The sequence below is a fragment of the Aegilops tauschii genome, chromosome 7 (genome assembly GCF_002575655.3).
Source record: "Aegilops tauschii subsp. strangulata cultivar AL8/78 chromosome 7, Aet v6.0, whole genome shotgun sequence".
In the NCBI taxonomy this organism is placed as follows: Eukaryota; Viridiplantae; Streptophyta; class Magnoliopsida; order Poales; family Poaceae; genus Aegilops; species Aegilops tauschii.
The window spans coordinates 243,107,614-243,129,473 of NC_053041.3; the positions used below are offsets into that span (position 1 = coordinate 243,107,614).

The 21,860-nt window shown below is 41.1% G+C and overlaps 1 protein-coding gene and 1 long non-coding RNA gene across 5 annotated transcripts; one reads left to right on the plus strand and one right to left on the minus strand.

Annotated features, from left to right (window-relative positions):
- Positions 1 to 1,041: 1,041 nt before the first annotated feature.
- LOC141026359 (uncharacterized) lies at positions 1,042 to 1,745 on the plus strand. The gene is made up of 2 exons (XR_012188339.1): positions 1,042 to 1,199; positions 1,399 to 1,745. It is a non-coding gene; the product is annotated as an uncharacterized lncRNA (long non-coding RNA).
- Positions 1,746 to 6,855: 5,110 nt separating this feature from the next.
- Positions 6,856 to 10,021, minus strand: LOC120969279 (uncharacterized). 4 transcript variants are annotated; one of them, XM_040396419.3, is made up of 7 exons: positions 9,400 to 10,021; positions 8,438 to 9,293; positions 7,826 to 8,348; positions 7,651 to 7,749; positions 7,516 to 7,578; positions 7,370 to 7,434; positions 6,856 to 7,197 (listed from the first exon to the last, which is right to left on the minus strand). In XM_040396419.3, the coding sequence occupies exons 1-3, from the start codon at positions 9,690 to 9,692 to the stop codon at positions 8,259 to 8,261; spliced, it is 1,239 nt and encodes a 412-aa protein (XP_040252353.2). In that variant the 5' UTR covers positions 9,693 to 10,021; the 3' UTR covers positions 6,856 to 7,197; positions 7,370 to 7,434; positions 7,516 to 7,578; positions 7,651 to 7,749; positions 7,826 to 8,258. The 4 variants fall into 4 exon arrangements, with proteins under 4 accessions (XP_040252353.2, XP_040252350.2, XP_045087640.1 ...); XM_040396416.3 differs by having other exon boundaries at positions 6,856 to 7,284; XM_045231705.2 differs by having other exon boundaries at positions 6,856 to 7,434; positions 8,157 to 8,348.
- Positions 10,022 to 21,860: the final 11,839 nt, after the last annotated feature.

The following is a 21,860-nucleotide window of genomic DNA, read 5'->3' on the forward strand; positions in this document are numbered from 1 at the left end:
GTCTACTGGTTCCTTCCTCCATCTGATGTCGCTGATGCTGCAGTTGTTCAACATCACGCGGTTGTAGAGGGTACATGGCAGGTCGAGTAGATTTCTCATGGTCGTTCGAATAGAAAATGGCAGCGACATCGCGATGGTCGGCGTCTAGAATGCATGGTCAAAACTAAAGTCTGAGTGTTGCTAGGTACATTCAGAGTAAGACATTTACATTTTTTTTCAGGAAGACATTTGTAAGTCTGAACATAGTATTCCCTTTAAAAAGAACTACATCTCGTCAGACCACTTATATTCTTCTTCAGTAAAACAAGATGAGTGCACTAACATATGTTGGCCTGGGATGCATCCATGTGGAATTGTATGAAAAAAGGAAGGAACTGTCTAGGTGGATGAGAAGTTCAAGTTGAAATCTCCCCTACAGACACTTTGATTTTTATTTCCATGTATTCAGTTTTTAGATGTTCTACAGTCTCTGAACAAAATCTGTTCTTGTTTCATCCACAGAACTTATTTACAGTCCTTGATCAGCAATCACACTTTAAATTTTACTATTTCTGCATTACACAAAAAATGAAGGTGCCCTCCTAGCCATGGTGAAATCTTCCACATCCCTGATGAACAGCGGCAACCTCGATTTACGACTCGCAGGTTTGCAATCGTCCCATGGTAAAGTTTTTGTTCCAAGTTTCTGTTCACATGACATTATTTTTATTGACATTGTGGTAGGGAAAAATAGTATGTTTTTATCGAAAATCCTTGGGCGCTACTGTGGACTTGAGTATCCTACGTAGGCATGATATTCAATATTTACTTTAATTAAAGTTCCAGTTTTAAGAGAAAAACAAGATACCCTGCTCATTTACCTAACTATTACTCCCTCCGTTCCTAAATATAAGTCTTTATAGAGATTTCACTATGAACCACATACGGATGTATATAGATGCATTTTAAGTGTAGATTCACTCATTTTGCTCCGTATGTAGTCCACCTAGTGAAATCTCTACAAAGACTTATATTTAGGAACGGAGGGAGTACATTGAGATACTGAACCACTTCATCCTCAATGCTCGTGCCCGATCCCAACCTGCTGTCCCCAAAGACCGCATATACATTGCAGTGCCCCTGCCCGTGCGCCACTGCCGTAACCTGCACCCTGCAAAAAAAATGCAAGTTCAGATTCAAATAAACAAGAAGTTAAAAAGGTATTGCCTTCACTCATGTTGTTTTGCCAACGATCTTTAGTTTGTTCAGTAGCTCGTAAACAATTGCCAAAAGCTCGTAACTTCAGAATCATAAGTTGATAGTTTGCCAACAGGGACAACCATGCTGATGGTGATTGAATAACGATTCTGAATTATTGTTATTGAGACTGAAGGCCACGTTTTATGCATGATGTGGCAGGATTCCAGGGATTGTTTTGAGGCGGTCGATGGCTTTTGAGAGATGTGTTCATACTTATAAGTTTGAAGGTGTTCAAAGCTCATTTATACAAGGAGGAACGGAAATTTGGTTGCACATCTGTTTGCGAAAAAGAGCACTAAAACTAGATGTACTTTCTATTTCTTTATTTGTAACCCCCTACCTACCTGATAGAGACTATTCAATTAGAGTTAGTTTTGCCTCAATAATGAAGTGGCAAGACATTAGTTTTTAAAAGAAAGACTAGGTGCATCTACTTTGTTGGTGGTAATTCCATCATTTTTGTTTTTCAAAACAAACACAAAAATGATGCTCATAGTTAACAAAAATACCTCTGTCTAGACGTTTAACGTTCTTATTCAACGTGTTGGTAGTTTGTATAAAAAGGCGAAAAATGATGTTAAAAAACAAACCAATGAGCGTTTACCCAAAAAAGAGTCTGCCTAAAACATAAACTATAAAAATTTCACATAACCAAAAAAAACATATTCGTAAGTTAAAAAAATAGACCATAGAAGTTCAAAATTAAAAGCAAAAGAGCGAGCATTTCTTGAAGACAAAAAAATGTGGATGTGAAGTTCATATTCTCTACCGCGGATAGTTCAAAAATATTCGCTTACGGCAAAACACACGCATTGGGTATCCAAAAATAAAGAGGCGAACACACAAAAAAACATGAAGTTCAAATTTTAAAAATAGAGAAGTCCGGAGTTTATTAAAGAAATAAAAACAAATTTTCTTTGTTTCTAATTAAAATAAAAAAGTTAAGATTTGAATAGCAGAGCGGTTGGATGTTTATTAAACCACTCCTAGCAAAAATAAAACCAAGAAGTTCAATTTAAAATAATAGAATAGTTTGGTGTATATTAAAAACTCAGACTTTTCTCGTTATTAAAAGAATAAAAGGAAGAAGTTCAAACTAAAATAACAGTGTAGATCAATGTATATAAAAAATCAGATTTTCCTCATTACAAAAGAACAAACACAAAGAAGTTCAATTTATAATAGTAGAGTGGTTTGATGTTTTTTTTCAAAACTCGGATTTCTCCCCTTACTAAAGAATAAACCAAGAAGTTCAATTTAAAATAACCGAGTAGTTCAACATTTATAAACCAAGAAGAAAACAAGAGTCACCAAGATAATGTTAACTCTGGACTTTAAATTTAACAAATTGGAGAGTTCGAAGAAAATGTTATGAGTGCGAAATAATCTCTCGTGGATTTTTCACGTTCATGAAAAAAGATAACCAAGAAGTTCAAACTAAAATAACTTACTTGTTCAGTATTTGTACAAAAAAAAAATATTTTTCCATGTTTAAAAAACCCCCAAGAAGGTCAAATTAAAATAACAATGAACTTCAAAAAGTATATAAAAAGATTGTCAATGTTTCTATGGAAAAAACTGGAAGCTCAAATTTAAAGAACGAATCAATTGGATGTTTATTTAAAAAATGAGGTTTTTGCTCATTCTAAAGAAATAAAACCAAGAAGTTCGAATTAAAATAACCAAGCAGTTGGATGTATATAAACACTAAGATTTTTCCGGTTGCTATAATAATAAAAGTAAGAAGCTAAGTAGAATAAAAGATCAACTCAATGTTTACTAGAAAAATCAGATTTCCTATTTTTTCAAAATAATACCCAAGGAGTTCGAACAAAAAAGGCAAAATCTAAAAAAATTGTCGCTAGAAGTTCAGGTGCTCGGCCCGGGAAAGTTAAAAAATTCTTGTGAGAGAGGTTCACCATGTATTTACATCTTCAAAAACACACAAAAAATGTTGTATTTGGTGTTTTAAAACAAGTCTCTCATTCCATTTCGAATTTGAAACAAAATGACATGAAAAAAGTTTCTCCTATTTAACAACTTTCCAAGGTTATATTGTATGCTCTATTTCAAAATAAATGGTTAAAAAATCGATCCACGTTGTTCGAAACAAAATTTTAACCGTATTAGATAAAGTTGCATCTTTTCAATAGGTTTCTAAAAAATATATCATTTGTGTAACTCCAATGAATGGGTGATAAATTATGAACAAAAATACGTGATAAAAGTTCAAAGTGAAAACAGCGGGAAGTTCAACTACTACATGTAATGCCTTTAAGATGAGAGTAAAAAAATTAGAGCGGTTCGATGTCTATAAAAAACTCAGATTTTTTCACGTAACCGAGAGAAGTTCAGATTGACAACTGATAGAGGTTCACGTACTACACGGTGTGCATTTTATATGAAAAAAGAATGAAAAAGCAAAGGCTAAAAGTTTTGTTGCTGCAAGTTCAAGTGCTTGGCCCAAGAAAGTTCAAAACTTGTTGTGAGAGAGGTTGAACAAAAATACGTGACAGAAGTTCAAGGGAAAAAACAATGGGAAGTTCAACTACTACACGGAATGCGTTTCTGGTGAGAATAAAAGAATGTAAAACTAAAAGCCTAAAACGTTTGTTGCAAGAAATTCATGTGCTCCTCCCAGTGAAGTTCAAGAACTCTAGTGCGAGACGTCCAGCCTTCAATTACATGTAAAAAAAGGCAAACGTGATGTTGGTTTTTGCCATTTTAAAACTGGTCTGAAACGACAACGAATTTGTAATGTCTATCTACATGAAAAACTTGTTGCTATTCATAAGCTTTCCAACCGTATATTATGTGCTACATTCCGATGAGCGGTTTAAAATTTTAATGTATACCGTTTAAAACATATTTTTTATATATTCAAAAAATTCTTTTGAACCGCCGCGAGTATGAAAAATTGATCAACACACGAAAGTTGTGAGTTTTCAACAGCTTTCCATCGGTATATCATTTGCTCAATTCCGGTAAGTAGCTTGGGAGTTACGGGCAAAAAATAGCACGTCAAAAACAAAGTGAAGTTCAAACAGACATGCCCCAGAAGTTCAACTACTTCACGGAGTGCATTTCCATTCGCGATGAACACAGAAATCCTGATCTCGCCATTTTCTAATTTACTTCGAAACGGCAGGAATATCATTTGCTTTAGTTCAAGTCCTCGGTTGGAGAAAGTAAAAAAATGGGACATTTACATCTATGCCCTTAACTCGAACCCACTACTCAGTTTTGGCCCTAATTTTTAGGTATGCTCAGTTTTGCCCCTCCGCCGTTAGTTTCACTTATAGAAATGCCCTTCTCTGCCGTTACCGTCCGGTCAAAGGTCTTTGACCGTCTTGAAAAAATAGCAAAAAAAAATAAAAAAAATTGAAACTTTGTGGGATCGAAGATACTCATGTCTGCAAGGCGTGTACAAATTTTCATGCCGTTCGGACACCCTGGGAGCTCGTGGCAAAGGAAAACATAAATTTTATACGCATGCGAACAGTAAATTAAAAAAAATAGAAAAAAATCAAGAAAAAAAAGAAATTTCGTGGGACTGAAGATATTCAGGTGCGCAAGATGTGTGCACGTTTTTGTTGTGTTTGGACATCGTAGGAGCTTGTGGAGAAAAAAACAAATTTTAGCTCAAAAAAACTTTGAAAAAATGCACTATTTTTTTCTCTAGAGCGCCTCGTACGTCATTTGATCACCAAAACTTGCAAGCACCTTGTGCACTCAAGCCTCTTTGACGCCAAATAAATTCAATTTTTTTGAACTTTTTTGCTATTTTTTCGAATTTACTGTTCATAGGCATAAATTATTTTTGTTTTCCTTTGCCACGAGCTCCCGGAGTGTCCAACCAACAAAAAAATGTGCATGCGCCTTGCGGACATGACTATCTTCGATCCCACCAAATTTCATATTTTTTGATTTTTTTGCTATTTTTTTCTGGATGGTCAAAGTACTTTGACCGGAAGGTAACGGCGCAAAAGGGCATTTCTATAAGTCACACAAACGGCGGAGGGGCAAAACTGAGCATACCTGAAAATTAGGGGCAAAACTGAGTAGTGGGTTCGAGTTAGGGGCAGAACTGGAATTGGCCCTAAAAAAATATATTGTGAGAAAGGTTTGTAGAAAAGGAATATCATTTCTGTAACACTGAAGAATGGATGAGAAAATTACAAACGAAAATACATCACAGAAGTTCAACGCGAAAACAGCAGAAGTTCAACTACTACAGTCAATGAATTCCAGATGAAAAACTTGTAAAACCGTCGCGAGTATGAAAAAATAATCAACATGAGAAAGTTGCGTGTTTACAGTAGCTTTCCATTGGTATGTCATTTTCTCAATTCCGGTGAGTGGATGGAGAGCTATGAGCAAAAAAAACACGTGAAAAAACAGAGTGAAGTTTAAGTAGACATGTCGAGAAGTTCAGGTTCTTCACGCGGGGCATTTTCGAAGAATCTGTTTCGCGGTAAAGGCAGAACGAATGATCCTGCCGTTTTCGAAATTACTAGAAAACGGCTAGGAACCAGAGAAAACCATCATCATGAAAAAGTTTCGCATTTTCCGTAGCTTTTCACTGGTATATTATTTGCCACATTCAGATAAGGTTTGTAGAAATTACGTCGGAAATACGTTTTTAGCCATTTTCCAAATTGACTTAAAACCGTAAAGAATTTGGAGAAACAATCTATACCAAAAGTTTTGCATTTCCTCAATCTTTCCAACGCCATATCATTTGCTACATTCAGATGTACGGTTCAAACATTAGCTCGAAAATACAAACTCAGTGCAACTTAAACCGTTTTCTAAATTACGTTTAAACCTTTCAAAAATAGAAAAAACTTTAAACATGAAAAAGTAACGTATTTTCATAAGCTTTCCAACGCCATATCATTTTCCTCAATTGGATCAGCCGTTTAGAAATGGCATCAAAAATTCGAACTCGGCTGTTCGGTTTGCGAAATTTTACGATTTTCCAAATTACTCTTTAACAATAAGGAATTAGAGAAAACTTTCAACATGTCGAAGGAGCGGTTTTACAGCAGCTTTCCAACGCCATATTATTTGCCTCATTTCGATAAACGATTTAGAAACGCGATCGAAAATACGATTCACGTTTTTTGTATGAAGAAAAACGGTTTTCAAAACACCTCTTAAACCGCTTACATTTTGCCAAAAAATCTACTTGGGTCATGATACTGGTGTCCATAGCTTTCCAACGGTATATCACAAGCCCCATTTGGACAATTTTGGCGGAAGTTCAACCTAGCACTGGGAGAAGTTCACGTCGAACAACTCAGACAGTAAAATTGCAAGAGAGAAATGTTTCATCACGACCCGAGAGCAAATCCGCCAACGAGTGAGATTCCTATTTAAAACGGGTATTTAGTTGCTAAAAACCGTTTGCAGATTACACTTACATCATATAGAACACAACTAACCAGAATAATTCACGCGGGGAGACACGATTGCGAAGATAGCCCGAAGGTCGGGTTCGTACAGAGGGAAGTTCAGGAGCGTTACTCAGGCAGTTCAGGTTGTGATCAGAATATTATTTAGATCCCGTGATCAGAATAGTGTTTATGTGTACACACACACACACACATAATATGCATCACAACATGAACAACAACCAGAAGCAGCCATGTTCACACATACATCACATTTAGGTTCACATTCACCACATACATCAGTACTAGTTGGCATGCATCACATACTGTTTCACACATGAGGTCACGTCCACAAGTACATCACATGAGCAGCACAAAAGGACATTCAAAAGTAACCATGACATTAAGGAAAACATGAGAATCACAAACTAAGCCGCCTTTTGCTTCTTGTGCTCATTGAAGGGCGTGCAGAGTTAATTTTTTTGCTTCTTGTGCACATTGCTGGGCTGTCTTGTGGCACCATAGGAATCTTTTGAGTGCACTCCTTACTCTTGCCCCTAACCTTCACAGGAACATTTGTTTCATCGCCAGGCATAGGAAACTCGATGGAAATTGGCTCCGGCTGTTTTGAGCCGGTTCTTGATATGCACTTAGGCATGTAAGGCGGCAGTAGTTTTTAGCAATTGAAAACAAAAAAATATTCATAACATGTCAACTAAAAAGAGAAACAATACCTCTTGGATCGACCGATTCAGATTTCCCCCCTTTTCCCTTTTTGTTTGTATTCTCCAAGCTTTTGCTATGGTGAGAAGAAAGCAATAAGAAAACAGAACAAGTTTTAATTTAACTAAATCTCAAAATCTGAACTAGTTGTAATCACCTTTTTGATGCTCCAGCACTAGAGTTAACATGTTTCCCTTTTTTTGTAGTTTCCAAGCTTTTGCTATGGTGAGCAGAAAGGTACTTAGAATTCAAACATTGTTTTCATGTATTTATGAGCACAAGTATTACGAACCTTGGGGGAAAACACATTCTTGTTGGTACTCCATCTTCGCAAGGCACAATGGATAACTCAGCTGTTTTGGTTGTCTTTGTCCTTTTCTTTGGTGGTTCTCTACACACAAGAGATAGGAAAGTATTGAACATGTATAGTTGGAAGAATAATGCAAAAATGAGTAAATCTATACTACCTCACAGCCATCATTGCAGCAATGTCCTCTCGGTTTCCCTTCTTACATTTGTGCCAATGATGCCCATATTCCTTACAAATAGGGCATAAGTGTTGACCACTAAGGAACCACTCTATTGCCAAATATGGTCTGCAACCACTAAGGAACCTCTCTATGCAAGGCTTCATAGCAACAAAAATTCTTCTAAACCTGATTTTACCATTTATTGTGTGATGATCAATCTGCACTATGCTACCGGGGCAACAACTTTCAACTTGTGCCTTAAACCTATATAAATTGTCAAAGTTGATATCCCAATCACCATATAGTTGCTTCAAGGCTAGCAACTTACCCATATATACTCTCTTGTAGTTGATTTTGACCTTGCGGTGTTCTTTAAGCGTCTTTCGCAATTCCTTTGCTCCTAGAGTTGCATCTTCAATGAGCCAGTTCTTCACCTTCTCACAATCCAGTACTTAGTTGCATTCTTCACCTTCTTTTTCCTTCTTGCACTAGAGGAATCATGACCAAAAGGTTTTTTCACCTACAAAAATAAGAACATAATTAGTTAGCTAAAAACTCTCAAACAATCATGCAAGAAATGTTTACAAACGAGCAAAGTTAGACAGTTACCACTACGGTACAAAAATCATCCGTTGTAGAAGCATGTATCCTCCATGGACAATTATCTTCATCTCTTCTTTTACAATAGCCCCTGAACCTACATGGTGCACTCTTCTCTGTGTTATACTCAAATTCATGTTTTATAGCATGTTGAGAAAGGGCCAACTTAAACTCCTTCATATTGGGATATATGAAACCTTCAGTCATAGGAGGGTCATCCTTATCATACTCTATATTTGGGGCATGATTTACCTCGTGCAACTCCTCATCCTCCTCTACTTCAGTCTCGTCCTCGCTCTCATCCTCACTCCCATCCTCACTCTCATCCTCACTCTCACCATCAACAACATAGTCTTGGTCCTTTTCTTTATCAGGAAGAAGAACCACATTTAGAGCTTTAGGTTCTTCCTTCAAATATATATTCTCTTCATCAATCCCAACATGTTCATTCTCCGGTATTGGGTTGCGAAGATAACTATCATCATCTTGGTCTACGTTGTTCTTAGGTTGGATATGCACATCACTATAATACTCAATGATAGGCTCATATGGTTCAGAGGGTTCCCAATATACAATGAACATTTGCACCATCTTTGACTTAGCGTGTTTCTCAAACATATACATCAACTCTTGGTCTGATTTTATTTCTGGAAACGTTTTCAGAACTTCATCATAGTAGTGAACATGCGCAACTTCCAAATAACGTGGCTGGTACTGCACTATAATTGATTCAACCAAATCTTCATAATTTGTCAAGTCGGAATCAATAACCTTCTCGAAATAAAAACACATGGCCTCTTTTCTAGCTTTTTTTGGGTTGCCAAGCAATCTAATTTTCAGCACATAACAAGAATTTGGATCCATCCTGTACATAAAAGAGAAACTTATGCATGAGCATTGCTACTGGATATGGGTCAACCTGCTCCTCGTTCTAATCCTGCATTTGAAGAGAAATTGTGGAAGGAACTCACCCTTCTAAGTCTGCAGCCGCACCGTGGCCCAAGACCGCATCCACGCCCAACCTTGCAGCATCGCCATGGCCTGCACCGGCCGCAGCATCGCCATGGCCTGCGCCCGCAGCTGAGCTCACCGGCAAGTGCTGCATAGCCGCGCCATGGCCGCCAGCAGCGGACCTCACCGATGAGCCATCCCCAGCCCCGCCTTGGTCGCCGTTCGCCGTGCCTGGGTCGCCGTCCGCCGCGGTGCTTGCTCCGGCGCCTGCAGCCGTGCTTGATCCTCCGCCCGCAGCCACCCCTTGAGCCATGGCCCCTCAGCTCACGCCGCCGCCGCCGCCGTACGAGCCAGCAACCCGCTGCCGCCGCCGCTAGGGTTGGGGGTGGGGAATCGAAGAAACAAAGAGACGAGAGGATGGCCAGATCTGGATCGGGCTTGTGGGCTAGCGACTCTGGTCAAAACTCCTTGTGGGCTAGCTACTAACACGGGGGTATTTTGGTCCATTCAAAAACAATTTAACGGAACGGTGTAACAAAACGAACGGCGATGTCACGTAAGGAAGAAAATTTAGACTACATGTCAAATAGGGAAAAAAAATTCTTCAGGGTCAAATAAGGAACCACATTTTAAGGTAGTGTCAAATAAGGAATTCTCTCAAAGATATATAGTTGGCCGTGGTCATCTTCATATCCTGGACCTGATAATGATATCACCTCAATAATGGAAATACTAGGTTGCATCGCCTGTCCCTCCGATTGAGCTTGTTGATAATGGAAGTAAGGCCTATCTTGGTGACGAATGGCGGCCACGCATCCGGCGATTTCGTCCACTCATCCTGATTCGTCTCAATAATGGAAATAGGTTGGGAGAATTGTAAGTTGATGCTACATTTTTTTGGCGAAAAGTTGGAGTTACTTGAAGTTTTCAAGTAGGAGTACTGACCAGCCAGAAAGTAACCACCGAGCTTTCATGCGCAAGTTAGTGGAGACTCGGACTCAGGTCGGCAGAATGAACCAAGTCTCACTAGATAGAGATACCTTTTTTTTTTGTCGGATAATAGGGAGATTATATTCAAGAGCGGCAACACGCAATTGTCCAGGTCCAAGTGCACGCTCGTTTCCTTGGTCTCGACTCCAAACAGAGCGTGCTTGCAGCTGGCGTACGTTCCAATCATGTTAGACAATCTGGGGGATTAGTTTAAGCAATTACGCTTTGTTCATATGCTAATGCGTCCCGGCAGTTGTTTCGGTTGACGTGCACGCATGACCACCGCCAGCTCCACGATCATTGCCACACCGGGGCAGACCATACGCAATGGGCCAGACTAGCGTATTAAGTTGTCTTGAGCAAGAAATGCAAACATGATGACCACGATGTTGGGAATTAGCGTGCGATTAAGTTGATCTACTGGCCACCATGTTAATCATTGCTACACCGGCCACGGCCAGGCCATATGCAATGGCCTAGAGGACTCAAGTTGCTTTGAAAAAGTAGTGTGCAAGTAAGTTAATCTACTACTGCTGCACAAAAGAAGAAAAAAAGTTAATCTACTACACCCCGCAAAAAACAGTCGATCGATTGTAGCAGCACAACGTACAACGACAAGTTCGACCGTGGCTTTGATTGACAACTAAAATCACAATATCTATATGTAAACTGACTGAATTTGCAATTTTGGTAAGTTAACTTTGTGAGAGGAGGAGCGGATAAAGAAGGAAGAAAGCTAGAGGAAGAAGAAAGAAGGGTCGACTTTGTGCCCTTGAATCTTTAATCCAATGACTCAGAAAACTGACTTACCCAAAGTAAATTTTCAGAGGGCTTGCATATAGCCAGTCCCAGCAAAATAGTCAAATACTAGTCATTTAATTGTCCTCTCCCCTTTATTTTCGGGGTTTAGGGTCATTTTCTACCTAACCATATCTCTACTTGTATCTAATGTTTATAATTTAATATGAAGTAGGTTTATGTAAAATTTGAACTATCGTAACGTTACAAAATAATTTTATCAATAATTATATGCACTTGCTTAAGTTTGATTTTTACTAAAGTAACACATGCATTAACTGATTAACATGTTGAGCCTGACTAGGTGAAGAACTTGGGTCAAGTTTGTAGTATTTTTAGCGCGTAACTGTAGCATAAATTCTAACAATTTTCAGCACCCATCTACGACAGATACTATTGCTCCCAATGCAACATAGAAAACAACACAATGGCCGAGTAGGTGTTTTTGCCCACCTTCCAAATCCCAATGCAACAACAAAAACACACATGGGCATCATATTTTCTGTTGGAAAACCCCAATAACAGCATAAGACCCACACAGAAACAAAAGGGTAAACAAATCCCCTTTATTTTGTGTATGATTCATGACTCTTTTTTTAGGGTGTATAATTCATGACTCTAGCTTGTAACCTTTGTGGTGATGTACTCTTGCAAATGTTCAGACCGTTTAAGAGCACCTAAGGAGGATATTCACGATATGTTGTCAGCTATAAAACAAGGACTCCACTACAAATCCGACGTCAGATTTTTTGAGCATAACAAATCAAATGTTTTCATGACAAGTTATATTATTCGAGGATGACAACTTTAGTTGGCGAGCAAGGCAAATTCGCCTCGGTTAAAAAAATCAAAAAATTGTCGATCTTGTAAACTTAATTTGCCAATTTGCTAATATAAATTCACCTGCAAAAAAAAATCGCTAATATAAATTGTCACTAAAAAGTTAGAGTTGTCATGCCTAAAAATTAGCTTTTTTGTAAAACAAACACAAAAATGGGAGATGTCCAACCTTAGACACACGATAAGCCTAAAATTAACTTCTTCCCATCTAAATATGATAGGGTACTCGAATCTCTCGATTACTAGCAAGGATCTCTCTCAAATATGAGTTACAGTGGCGATTACAGACGGAGATACACGAATTTGGTAGCTAGGGTTCGTCGCGAGACGGAAAGGGGGAAGGGGAAAAGAGCTGAGCCGCCGTTCGCCTGATCCACTGGATGCCTCAGTCTGGTCTCGATCCCTCCTCAAGTAGATGCGCAGTCGGGCTTCAGTTTACCCACGCCGGCCCTATGACTCGTGGGTTGGGCTTCTTGGGCTGGACCGATCGCGGAGCAGTGGCGACGTGTCCATCGTAGCTGACTTGTGGGCCTGCCCTGTTAGGGCCGCTGACATCCCCCTCTTCTTGAGTCGAGGCTTGTCCCCAAGCCTCAGCAAGAGGGAATCGCTCCTTGAGACTTGCCTTGTCTTCCCAAGTTTCTCCGAGCACATTGGAATTGGACCAGCGGACGAAAATCTGCTCGCGCATCTTGCCCTTGTCCTGTCTCCACCTTGACGGCAGGACTGCCACAGGGACCGCGAGCTCGTCAGAACACTGAGGAAGATGAGTTTCAACAGTCATACCCGGGTTCAGCGCGCGTCGAAGCAGCGAGACGTGGAAGACTGGATGGATCGTCGCCTGTGGCGGCAGTTGGAGCTTGTATGCAACGTCGTTGATCTTGTCGGTGATCTGGAAAGGGCCGTAGTACTTGTATGCCAACTTATGGTTTGCTCTTGGCGCGACTGAAGTTTGGATGTACGGCCGCAGTTTCAGGTACACCTGATCACCCACTTCGAAAGTTCGGAAAGATCGTTTCTTATCAGCCTGACTTTTCATCAGTTGCTTTGCCCTGTTCAGATGTTGCTGTAGCAGCTCCTGGACCGCATCTCTCTCCTCGATCCATGATTTGAGAGCGGGCACTGAGCAGGTGTTTTCTGCAGTAATCCCCTAGTGCCCTGGTTCGTACCCAAACATTGCTTTGAAAGGGGCCATGCCTATAGCTGAGTGGTGAGAGTTGTTGTACCAGAATTGAGCTAGCGGGATCCAGAAACTCCACCGTCTTGGACACGCTTGAGTGAAACATCTCAGAAAAGTTTCAACGCACTGATTAACTCGTTCCGTTTGACCGTCTGTTTGAGGGTGGTTGGCTGTGCTTAGTCTGAGTTGTGTGCCTGCTGCCTTGAATAGCTCCTGCCAGAAATGGCTTGTGAACACGGGATCTCGATCTGACACAATTGCTCCCGGCAGCCCATGCACCTTGTAGACTTGCTGTATGAAGAGTTGCGCAACTGAAGCCGCAGTGTGCGGATGCGCCAGAGGCAAGAAACACTACTAGGGAAAACCCTAGTAGTAGCGCGGGTTTTGAGGCTATCAGCAGCGCGGGCAGCCGCGCTACCAATAAGGCGCTACAGCTAACTGTTAGTAGTAGCGCGGTCTGTACCCGCGCTACTACTATGGATTGTATCAGCGGCGCTTTTCCGGAATGCGCCACTATTAATTAGCTGTAGCGATTTTCTGGCCCCGCGCTACTGCTATATCTTTCATCATTTCGCCCCGGCTTCCTATCCTGTTTCAGCTTCAATAAACAGCAATTTCCAGATAATAGGTACTACTAGATATCAATTTCATAAAGCATTATAGGTACTAGGTAGTACTCCCTTGGTTCCAAATTACTCGTCGTGGTTTTAGTTCAAAACCACGACGAGTAATTTGGAACGGAGGGAGTACTAGATAATAATTTCATATATATACTCAACATGCATCCTCAAGCAGTACAAGGTGATATCGACGACGATCATCATATGTAGTTCTACATGATATCGACGACGATCATCATATGTAGTTCTAGATGATATAGCCACACACACACATGTAGTTCTAGATGATATCGACGACAATCATCATTCTCAAGCCTGGGCGGTGGGTGTTCCTGATAGTAATTAGGATGGCCTGTCCAACACGAAGATTCTTGCCAACGAGAAATCTCTTCCACCCAACCGAGTTTAAGTGTGTGCGACCGTCTGTGTCCATGCGGTAAGTACAGGTGGTGACGGAGCCCGTTGCGGTAAGGCGTAGTCCAGCTGAGCCTTCTTCATCAGGCTCGATACCACAACTCACAGATAGGTTCTTTGGCAATTTCTGAATAAGAAAAACATATCAATTAATAAATAGCCTCGCACATACTCTTGCAAATATATTTCTATTTAGTCTAGATTTCTACACTATCAAAAGACACGGTACTACGCATTTATACTAACTAATCATGAATTCTACTAATAAGTATATATGGATTATCTACACTATTAATAGTTCCTTGGATTCTACACTAATAAGAGCATGTGATCAGACTCTACACTAAAGCATATCATCGACTAGATTCCACAAAGTATATCACTGGACTCTACACTAAGCATATCATCGGATTCACTAAGCATATCATCGAATAATTTGTATTTGTAAGTATAACAATAAAGCATATATATATATATCATCAAATTACTACAGGCAGTACGTATAACATACCATTTCATGCCGATCGACCATGGTACTTGTCAGGCGGGTCACGAATGGCACCCCGACAAAGTCATCACGTGGCGGAATTATATCCCATAGGTTGCACACCTCCTCCTCGCTCAGCCTCATTCTTTGAGCTATGATGGCTTCATGAAGTGGGTTCTCATCATCTTCATCGAGTGGGTCCTCATTATCTTCATCATCTTCGTCATCTTCCACCAGGTTGAGATAAATGACAGCGCTATTTTTTTAAATAATAAATTTTTTATTAATTTTCATAAATATTACGATGGATAAAAAAATTTCAAAAATAAGACACCGTCGGCCCGCTGCAGGCCGACTGGGCCTAGTCGGCCCACAGCAGGCCCGACTGGCCCCTGTCGGCCCACTGTGGGCTGATTGCGTCCTGTCGGCCCACTGTGGGCCGACTGAAGCTAATTGGCTCGCTGTGGGCTAATTGTTTTTGCAAAAAAAGTAGACATAAAAAAATATATGTTTAAAAAAATGTTAATCATGTAATTAAAAAATATTAAACGTGTATAAAAAATGTTCCTGATGTATACAAAAAATGTACAATATATATGCAAAAAAGTTGACATAAAAAATATGTTTTAAAAAGTGTTAAGCATGTATTTAAAAATTGTTAAATGTGTGTATAAAAAATGTTCCTTATTTATACAAAAAATATAGAATGTGTATGAAAAAAAGTTGACACCAAAAAAATATGTTTGAAAAGTTGACATTTTTTCAAATACATGATTAAAAATTGTTAAATGTGTGTATAAAAAATGTTTCTTATCTATTCAAAAAATATAGAATGTGTATGAAAAAAAGTTTACACCAAAAAAATATGTTTGAAAAAAATGTTCCAGTTCCATACAAAAAGAGCAACCAATCATGCTTAGGTCCGTGATGCTCCCATACCGGATCCGGAGCTGGAACATTTTTTTATACACGTTTAACCTTTCATTCCAATACATGAAACATTTTTGTGTACTCGTTAAACATTTTTTCAAATACATGATTAACATTTTTTTCAAACATAATTTTTTGGTGTCAACTTTTTTCATACACATTCTATATTTTTTGTATAGATAAGGAACATTTTTTCAAATACATGATTAACATCTTTTTCCAAACATATTTTTTTGGTGTCAACTTTTTTTATACACATTCTATATTTTTTGTATAGATAAGGAACATTTTTTATGCACACATTTAACAATTTTTAAATACATGATTAACACTTTTTAAAACATATTTTTAGTCAACTTTTTTGCATATATATTGTACATTTTTTGTATACATCAGGAACATTATTTTATACACGTTTAACATTTTTTAATTACATAATTAATATTTTTTAAACATATATTTTTATGCCTACTTTTTTTGAAAAACAATTAGCCCACAGCGAGCCAATTAGCTCCCCAATCAGCCCACAGTGGGCCGACAGGGGCCAGTCGGCCAGCTGTAGGCCGACTGGAGTCCAATCGGCCTGCTGCGGGCCGACTAGGCCCAGTCGGCCTGCAGCGGGCCGACGGTGTATTATTTTTGAAAAAAATTTACCCAGCGTAATATTTATGAAAATTAATAAAAAATGTATCATTTAAAAAATTAGCAATGACAGCCAGCTTGGCGCACCTTGACTTGCACAGTCGACATAGTGGTGGTGGTGGTGGCACCATTTTCCTAAAGCAATATGAGCAAAGGATTAACGATTCACTTCACAGGAAAGAAAAACAGTAGCATGTGATATTTTTGGTTCTTCCGCGAGAAGCAATTTTATGGACAAAACATTTTGGTGGCACCTATTGCCAAAAAAACTTTTCACAAATATGTACCAAATAAGGGTACCACCTACCAAGACATTTCATCTCATTTGGCCCGTATTGCCTAAGATAATTGATTAAAAAAACAAGTGGCAAATTTAACTAAATTGGCACCTACATTTTGCCAAAAAATATCTTATTACAAAAAAACAAAAGCATCTACCTATCCATGTACAGAAAAAAATAACAATAAAATGGTGCATACTAAATCAACTAAATCAACTAGCCTACTAAATCCACTAGCATACTAAATCAACTAAATCAAAATGTTCTAAATCAACTATATCAACTAGCCTACTAAATCAACTAAATCAAGATGTTCTAAATCAACTAAATCAACTACATACTAAATCAACTAAATCCAACTAGATGGAGGAGGGAGGAGGGAGAAGGAGGGGCGACTCGAGGAGGGAGAAGAGAGTAGGACGGAGGAGGAAGACGGAGCGAGGAGGGGCCAGCCAGCAGCGAGTGGAGGAAGGACGGAGGAGGAAGGCGGAGCGAGGAGGGACCGGCCAACGGCGACTAAAGGGAGGACGGAGGAGGAGGCCGGTACCGAGTCCAGCGAGGAGGAGGAGGTGGCGGCGGCGCAGATCGGAGGAGGGGCGACGGGGGAGGCCCGGCGTGGGGGTTGAGGGCGAGATCGAGTGAGTGTGAGTGTGAGTGGATCGGATAGGTCCGAGAGTGGGGGAGATGGAATGGCTTAGCAGTAGCGCGCTATATCAAAAGGCGCTACTGCTAAACGACCTAGCAGTAGCGCCTTTCACAAAGAGCGCGCTACTTCTATGTGTCAGCATGTAAAAATAGACATCAAAAATACATTCATCATGAACGATCTTTTTGTGTACAATCTGATTTGTCAATATGAGTCCTCACCAGTTTAGGAACTGGTGAAGACTCATATTGCGGCCACAAATTCTACACATAGAGTGCAATGAAGACCAAGTGGTTGTGAAAGTTTGAGAAGTAGTATATTTAAGGTGGTACAAACTCTCTTCACGAAGCAAGGTGGGACTAATTTTTTTAGTAAACTTAGCAGTAGCGGTTATTGTGTAAATGCGCTACTGCTATGGTCCCTAGTAGTAGCGCTCTTCATATTAGCGCGCTGCTGCTAGAACTAGCCTCACTGCGGCATCGTGGCAATTATAGCAGTAGCGCGTCTTAGAGTAGGCGCGCTAGTGATACATTTATTTCAGCAGCGAGGTTTGTGCGAGTGCGCTACTGCTAGTTAGCAGCGCCTTATTTTAAAGCGCACTGCCGGTAAGATTCTGTGTATAGGCTTTTCCCTAGTAGTGAAATAGCTGAACTTAGTTCTCTTATCAACTATCATCAGTAAGCAGTTGAACCGGCTCGATTGTGGAAGGCCATCCACGAAATCCATGGTAATCATGTCCCATGGTTTGGTTGTAATTGGCAGCGGCAATAAGAGTCCTGGTGAGGCCGCTCTGTCTGGCTTGGCTTTCTGACACACTGAGCAGCACTGAACATAGTGTTTAATTTGCATCTTCATCTTGGGCCAAGCAAAAAGGCGTCGAATACGTCTATAAGTAACTGGAAATCCCGAGTGGCCACCTATCGGGCTGTCATGGAAGGCCTGCATGATGCGCTGTTGTATATGAGTTCCTCCACCGAGCCATATCCTTCCCCTGAATCTGATGATGCCCTGCTGCAGTGTGAATCGTCCTTTGGCATCTTCGCACACTGCTAGTTGTTCCAGAAGCTTCTACGCGTGCGGATTGTTGTTGTAACTGTTGACGACGTCTTCCAGCCACCCGGGTTGACATGATGTGACCATGTGAAGTGTCTCAGCTAGGTTAGCTCGCGATAGGGCATCCGCACCGTTGTTCTCAGTCCCCTTCTTGTATTTGATGCGGTACCAGAGCCCCAACAGTTTGGTGAAGGCTTTTTGCTGCCACGGGGTGTTCAGTCGCTGCTCTTCTAGATGAGTGAGGCTTTTTTGATCCATGTAGATGATAAATTCCGTGTGCTGCAGGTACGGACGCCATTGATCCATGGCCACTATGATTGCCAAGTACTCTTTCTCATAGGTCGACAACCCTTGATAGCGTGGACTCAGGGCTTTGCTCATGAAAGCTATCGGGTGTCCCTACTGTTGCAGAATTGCCCCTATGCCACGGTCGCACGCATCGGTCTCAACTGTAAATGGTTGATCAAAATTTGGTAAGGCCAGAACTGGTGCTGTGATAAGTTGCTGCTTCAGAACTTGAAATGCAGTTTCTGTGATCGATGTCCAGAGAAAAGGGACGCCCTTCTTCAGTAAGTTAAAGAGCGGTCGAGCAATCACGCCAAAGTTGCGCACGAAACGCCGATAGTATCCTGCGAGTCCCAAGAAACTCTTGACTCCTTTGACATCTTGCGGAGGGGTCCAGTTGGCTACCGCTGCTATCTTGGTTGGATCTGTTAACAACCCTTGCGCACCGATGACATGGCCCAGGTAAGATATTCTGCTTTGCCCAAAAGTACATTTGCTGAGCTTAACCTTCCAGTGGTCTTTGCGAAGCAGTTCCAGCACTTGTTTCACATGGCACTTGTGTTCTTCCAATGTGGCACTAAAAATGAGAATGTCATCGAAGAAACAGAGGACACAAATGCGTATGACTGGCTTGAGAGTCGTAGTCAGTCCTTCAATGAATGTGGGAGGAGCCCCAGCTAGTCCAAAGGATAAGACCTTGAACTCAAAATGGCCCTGGTGTGTTGAGAAGGCCGTCTTGTGCTCTTCTCCGGGGGCCAGTCTGATCTAGTGATAGCTTGCGCGCAAATATAACTTTGAAAACCATCCTGCTCCATGCAGTTCATCGAGGAGTTCTTCGATTATTGGTACATGAAACTTGCCGACGACTGTGATGAAGGAAATATGCCCTAGAGGCAATAATAAAGTATTATTTATTTCCTTATATCATGATAAATGTTTATTATTCATGCTAGAATTGTATTAACCGGAAACATAATACATGTGTGAATATATAGACAAACAGAGTGTCACTAGTATGCCTCTACTTGACTATCTCGTTAATCAAAGATGATTATGTTTCCTAGCCATAGACATAAAGTTGTCATTTGATTAACGAGATCACCTCATTAGGAGAATGACGTGATTGACTTGACCCATTCCGTTAGCTTAGCACTCAATCGTTTAGTATGTTGCTATTGCTTTCTTCATGACTTATACATGTTCCTATGACTATGAGATTATGCAACTCCTGTTTACCGGAGGAACACTTTGTGTGCTACCAAACGTCACAACGTAAATGGGTGATTATAAAGGTACTCTACAGGTGTCTCCAAAGGTACTTGTTGGGTTGGCGTATTTCGAGATTAGGATTTGTCACTCCAATTGTCGGAGAGGTATCTCTGGGCCCACTCGGCAATGCACATCACTATAAGCCTTGCAAGCATTGTGACTAATGAGTTAGTTGCGGGATGATGTGTTACGGAACAAGTAAAGAGACTTGCCGGTAACGACATTGAACTAGGTATCGAGATACCGACGATCAAATCTCGGGCAAGTAACATACCGGTGACAAAGGGAACAACGTATGTTGTTATGCGGTCTGACCGATAAAGATCTTCGTAGAATATGTGGGAGCCAATATGGGCATCCAGGTCCCGCTATTGGTTATTGACCGGAGACGTGTCTCGGTCATGTCTACATAGTTCTCGAACCCGTAGGGTCCGCACGCTTAACGTTACGATGACAGTTTTATTGAGTTTTGATGTACCGAAGGAGTTCGGAGTCCCGGATGAGATCGGGGACATGACGAGGAGTCTCGAAATGGTCGAGACGTAAAGATCGATATATTGGACGACTATATTCGGACTTCGGAAAGGTTCCGAGTGATTCGGGTATTTTTCGGAGTACCAGAGAGTTACGGGAATACGTATTGGGCCTTATTGGGCCATACGGGAAAGAAGAAAAAGGGCCTCAAGGGTGGCCGCACCCCTCCCCTGGGTCTAGTCCGAATTGGACTAGGGAAGGGGGGCGCACCCTTCCTTCTTTCTCCTTCCCCCTTCCCTTCTCCTACTCCCAAAAGGAAAGGAGGAGTCCTACTCCCGGTGGGAGTAGGACTCCCCCCTATGGCGCGTCTCTCCCCTTGGCCGGCGGCCTCCCCCTTGCTCCTTTATATACGGGGGCAGGGGGGCACCCCAAAGACACAACAATTGATTCTTGAGATCTCTTAGCCGTGTGCGTGCCCCCCTCCACCATATTACACCTCGATAATACCGTTGCGGAGCTTAGGCGAAGCCCTGCGTCGGTGGAACATCATCATCGTCACCACGCCGTCGTGCTGACGAAACTCTCCCTCAACACTCGGCTGGATCGGAGTTCGAGGGACGTCATCGAGCTGAACGTGTGTAGAACTCGGAGGTGCCGTACGTTCGGTACTTGATCGGTCGGATCGTGAAGACGTACGACTACATCAACCGCGTTGTGATAACGCTTCCGCTTTCGGTCTACGAGGGTACGTGGACAACACTCTCCCCCCTCGTTGCTATGCATCACCATGATCTTGCGTGTACGTAGGATTTTTTTTGAAATTACTACGTTCCCCAACAGTGGCATCCGTGCCAGGTTTTATGCGTTGATGCTACGCACGAGTAGAACACAAGTTAGTTGTGGGCGATATAAGTCATACTGCTTACCAGCATGTCATACTTTGGTTCAGCGGTATTGTGAGATGAAGCGGCCCGGACCGACATTACGCGTACGCTTACGCGAGACTGGTTTCACCGTTGCGAGCACTCGTTGCTTAAAGGTGACTGGCGGGTGTCTGTCTCTCTCACTTTAGTTGAACCGAGTGTGGCTACGCCCGGTCCTTGCGAAGGTTAAAAAAGCACCAACTTGACAAACTATCGTTGTGGTTTTGATGCGTAGGTAACAATGGTTCTTGCTAAGCCCGTAGTAGCCACGTAAAACTTGCAACAACAAAGTAGAGGACGTCTAACTTGTTTTTGCAGGGCATGTTGTGAGTTAATCTTCCGGATGATAGCGTTATTGACAGAATTCTTCAATCACTGCCACCATGCTACAAGAGCTTCGTGATGAACTATAATATGCAAGGGATGAGTAAGACAATTCCCGAGCTCTTCGCAATGCTAAAGGCTGCGGAGGTAGAAATCAAAAAGGAGCATCAAGTGTTGATGGTCAATAAGACCACCAGTTTCAAAAAAAAGGGTAAAGGGAAGAAGAAAGGGAACTTCAAGAAGAACAACAAACAAGTTGCTGCTCAGGAGAAGAAACCCAAGTCTGGACCTAAGCCTGAAACTGAGTGCTTCTACTGCAAGCAAACTG